Here is a 4,970-nt window from a genome sequence, read left to right as displayed (position 1 = left end):
AGTAATAACTTGATGAAATCGTAAGAGGATGGCTGTGAAACAGCTTTGTAATTCAATAGAGCTGAAATAGTGCGGGCTTGTGCATTAGTTAATTTAATGATCATAAAATAACTTGTCGGGGCTAGTAAGGTCGTTATTGAGGAGACAATGTTTGAATGACTCTTATTGCCATAGCAGCAACGCACCTTTTGACCACAGGGCGACATTGTGCTATTAAATGCGCCTCACCTTTTTTAACCGAATTAAACGTTACGAGAGTCGCCTTTTCGTTGTGTGGGGGTATTAAAAAGCCTTGTTTCCTTGGAAACCATTGTAAGGACTTGTCTTTAACGATCGAAGAAAAAGGCCTAAACCCTCTATTAGGCCTAGTCATATTCGTGAAGATTTTCAGTAACGCGCTCGTAAAATTGCCTGGTAAAATCCAGGATGAGCTTATTTAAAAAAATGACGAATAGAGTACACTATAAACAGGTTATATCGAAAGTTAACATGCAGTTCGGCTTTTTTTTTGAATTGTTGTGTAATGCGCGGCGCAAAGCAGCAAGACAGTTATTTTTTTCAGATTAAAACTTGCATTCAAAAGTTCGTTTAAAAGTGAATACTTTCAGGGATACTGGTTTGCTGCGATACATTTTTACTGTACAGTGAATTTCAATTAAAAAAAAATATTAAAAAAATATTTATCTTTTTTTTTTGAAGAATCCAGTTTAGTTTATTAAATTTCCCAACAAATCACAAAATACAGATTTGAAAGCTGTTGTATTAGGACTACAAAAACTGGAAAAGACTAAAAGCTAAACAGTAATTGCTAAACGCAGAACATTTCAGTTGCTTATTAAATTTGTCAAAGTAAAATACAACATTACGTGTTTTGTTAAAATAATCTTTCAATTTTAGTGCCGGTTATGCTATACATTAGGGGCCAGGAATCGTTTTGCTAAGGGGGCCACAAAAGCCAAAAATTCTTTGGTTGTATTTTTATTCTTGGTGTAAGACCAATATAATACTTTCTTAACATTTACGTTGGAAAAAATATATATAATAAATTGAAAAGGGCCGTCTATTCTGTTGTCATTCAAAGAACAGAATATGCTGGCGCCAAAAATGAATTAGCTAAGTTTGCGCAACTTTGATTACGGAGATCCTTTGAAAGAATACGGTCTTCTGGATATTAAGAGAGTCCTTCAAACGGGATAACTTTCTCAAAAATAAACAGTAATCGCGCGCCGAAAATTTGTATTATGTGTGTTGAAAAAGGAAAAATAAAGTTAGAAGTTGCAGTTTCATTTAGGTTCATACACGAATGAAAGCTTAGATTTTTTAAAAAGAGCCATATATGGCTCGCGAGTCATGAGTTTCCGACCACTGCCATACAGTATACTGAAAATCTATAGATTTTTATCATAGTTCGTTTTGCAGCTCAAATGCAAAATTATATATGATTTCCACTTAAGCTGCTTTATAATAAATCGTATATTTCATAATAAATTATATATCCTGATGGTATATTTCAATCTGTGTTTTTTTTTTTACAAAACTAGGAATACTTTTTTATCTATAACATCCGTAAAACACAAGAAACACAGAATGAACAAGCTTTTTGTTACTACTCTTACACTTCTCGCCTTCTCAGCAATCGGTAAGGAATTTAAAACAAGTATACCTTGTATAAACCATTTGAACGGTCATTCAAAAAACGCATATTCCTGATTTGTAATTTTATGTAATGCGAAAAGCACTGTATTACTAAAATTGTATTATTTTACCCTGTGGTTCGCGTACAATCTTTATTATAAATTATACGTTTAAAATTGAGATAGATTTTGTTTACACAAGTACGGTTTTTTCTTTGTTTATTTTAATCAGGTGTCGTTTTTTTTTTTTTAAAGAAAAACATGTGTATTTATCTAATTTCAATTGTTTTGTTTCAGCCTCGGGATTGGAATGCTACGTGTGCACATATTCCAACACGGCTGGTATTGTAACGGGTAGCACTTGCAATGGCCCCAGCCCGGCCGCGTCTTTCCTTTTCAATTGCACCCAGTCACCAGCTTACTGCAGCACTATCACCACCACTGCTTCCAGTAAACTTTTTAGAAATAATTGCTATGAACATCTGTATAGTTCTACTAACTACACATGGGCCTACCATTTTTTTAACCATTTGACTCCTAAGAAGAAAAACAAACCTAAGATATTTGTGCTATACAATTGAGGACGGGAGGGCATCATTTGATTTAATGTTTCCATCGCCTTTATTTTTCTTCTACATCTATTTTTTAATTGTATTTGTTTTAGTTCCACAGTGGCACTGGTATACAAAAACAGTTTATTCTTCGTTTGAGGCCTTGAGCAATTTTTTTTGCATTTACTTCAATACCTGGCCTTTCTTCTGGGTCTTCCAGAAACCCTGATTTTTTCCCCAATACGTTGACATAACGTTTTGTTTGTGTAGTTCTTGGAGTGTCGTCCACCACCATAGCACGGACGTGTGCCGCAGCATCAGCAAGTGGCTGCACCGACGCTATAGCTGGAACCTCAGTCTGCACCACAACGTGTCAAACAGGTAGCTATTCCGATGTCGACTTGCAGATTTTGTTTTAAACGCTCCTGCATGATGTAAACTAAATTCGCAAAAAAACGAGACAATATGGTTCTGTTTAGCACGTGTAACACTTGTCGACGCAGTACTAAATATGCTAATAAGGTTTACGCTTTTGTTAAATGTGCTAATGTAAGCTAGCAATATAAGTATGCTAGGTCAAACTTGAAATTTTACTAAATAATTTATTGTTTTAGCGCTTAGAGGTCATTATGTTGGGTGTCGTATTACATAAAACAATATATACGTTATCACAGACATTAATGGGCCCTACATATCCTGCCTATCTCTAAATAAATTCGCCCTTAAATGCTATCAGCAAAATAAAAGTATTTCAAGCTCACGTATTTCGTTTTCAATGCAAAGTTTTATATTGTATTGCATTAAACCAATAGTTCTTAAACGCGAGTACGGACATGTACGCCTACAAGTTTTATTGTATGTTGCAAACTATGTGTTTTAAAATGTAACCGCCTAATAGTTTTAGTGGGATTTTTGTATTTTTACCGCCCCGCAAGTATCAGAAGGTGAAGAGCCTCTGCATTAAACGCACAGAAAAATATCCGTTATGGTTACGTTAAACTGTATAAATTATTACTGTTTGACAATAGCAAACAGCCATTAAAACACGATTTTTGACTGACAGTTAAACAATAGACAGAACAAAACTTCTTTTGGTATTGTAGACGGATGCAACAATGGAAATGGGTCAACCGGTGTGAAAATGAGCATGGTTACGATGGTATTTGCTCTTATGGTTGGATTTCTCTTCAGTCGCTTTTAAAATACTCAAACAAAAATTTAAGCAATATTTGAGAATAAGAAAATCCTAATGAAAATCTAATTGTAAAAACATTTTTTACTGCTGTAGTAATTGTGTGCGACTTAATTGTTTGCGTTAACAGAACACTTGTATTACGTTGTAGGCCTACTTTGAGATGATAAGAATTCCTTGGGTAATTTATTTTCCTGTCGTGCTAATGACTGTCATCGAAATGTCCCACGTATACCGTTGTATATTAAAACAAATATATTGTCAAAAAATAACATTGCTTAACTAACGATAATTACAGTATCGCGTCAGGTATATTTTAATTTGTGTGGCCCTATATGCGCGTAATACAAATAAATACTTCTATAAAACAAAATTTATTAAGTTTAATCAATTCGTCAATAAAATTTGTTTTACACGTCAAATGAAAACAATACTGTAACGTTTTTTTTATTGAAAAAAATTTTTTTTGCGAAGTTGTACTTTAACGGTCAAATTTAGATACGTTTACAGTTAACTATTGAATATGTTTCCAAAAATTTAATCTAAAAGCAAATATTATCGCAGGCTACTTTTAGCTAAAATTCTAGCCTATTCAAAAAATACTTTTTTCAATTAGAATTTTAGTAGGCTTTATGCCTTTTTCTTTAATTTACTAATGCTGTGAACAAATTTAAACTTTTCAAATCTAAGTAAAAACAAGTAGCTCGAAAAAGAAAACTATATCTGATTTTTTTAAGCCCCCCCCCTGTTGCTAGCCTGTTATCCAATTATATAAAACATGAATAAAAAATAGTTCGAACGGTGGATGAATTCTGACGTAAATTAGCAAAATTGCAATTAATTAGTGCCGTTATACAATGAATCAATCAATGATATGAAAACATGCAATGACACGCCAAGAGACTTTGAGCTAAAAAATATTAACAACAGTATAAAACAGAAGTTTCGCGCAGAGCACGAACATTTTTTGCCGTTTTAATGTTAAAGTTGGCAAAAACATATTGTACAGCGCTGTAGGAGTGGTGTACAATCCAACTAAACCATTAGAATCAGTGCAAAAAAAATAAATATTAACTTAGAGCTATAGTGACACTGTCACGAACACAATAATGTGCCCGCTACTTTGGAAATACTTTGACGCTTTTCAGCCTGTCTAACTAGTTTCGCTTGCGCTTGGTTTTCCAATCGCACATAAACCACTCGTGTTAACCTTGCCTCGTTTTGTCTCGAATACCCTTCTTTAAGTTTAAGCTTTTTACGCATCACTTTTAAGGTATTGTGACGTAACACGAGCAGTTAGTCGTAAACATCAAAAACAAGTTTAACGCATAGAAAGAATGTAAATACAATCGTCAGATACAAATTTGTGACAGACACAAATGAAACTAAATTTTTAAATAAATCTAGCTTTTTTATAATGGTCTATGGCCCATCTAAAATGTTTCCATGGCCCACTGTTTGAGAACCGCTGGTTTAGTACTAGCTTGATGAAATCGTAAGAGGACGGCTGTGAAACAGGTTTTGTAAATCAATAGAGCTGAAATAGTGCGGGCTTGTGCTTTTGTTAGTTTAATGATCATAAAATAACTCGTC

The 4,970-nt window shown here is 33.8% G+C and overlaps 1 protein-coding gene across 1 annotated transcript; it reads left to right on the top strand.

The window, feature by feature from the left end:
• The first annotated feature begins 1,527 nt into the window (after positions 1-1,527).
• On the top strand, positions 1,528-4,181 carry LOC146140751 (uncharacterized). Its single transcript, XM_083392243.1, has 4 exons — positions 1,528-1,639; positions 1,932-2,084; positions 2,456-2,566; positions 3,289-4,181. Exons 1-4 carry the CDS (start codon positions 1,588-1,590, stop codon positions 3,384-3,386), a joined length of 414 nt encoding a protein of 137 aa, XP_083248369.1. The 5' UTR covers positions 1,528-1,587; the 3' UTR covers positions 3,387-4,181.
• Positions 4,182-4,970: the final 789 nt, after the last annotated feature.

This window comes from Ascidiella aspersa, chromosome 6, assembly GCF_963924565.1.
Source record: "Ascidiella aspersa chromosome 6, kaAscAspe10.2, whole genome shotgun sequence".
Taxonomy (NCBI): domain Eukaryota; kingdom Metazoa; phylum Chordata; class Ascidiacea; order Phlebobranchia; family Ascidiidae; genus Ascidiella; species Ascidiella aspersa.
Note: the sequence above shows the minus strand (reverse complement) of the source record. Positions and strands in the feature narration are given on the sequence as shown.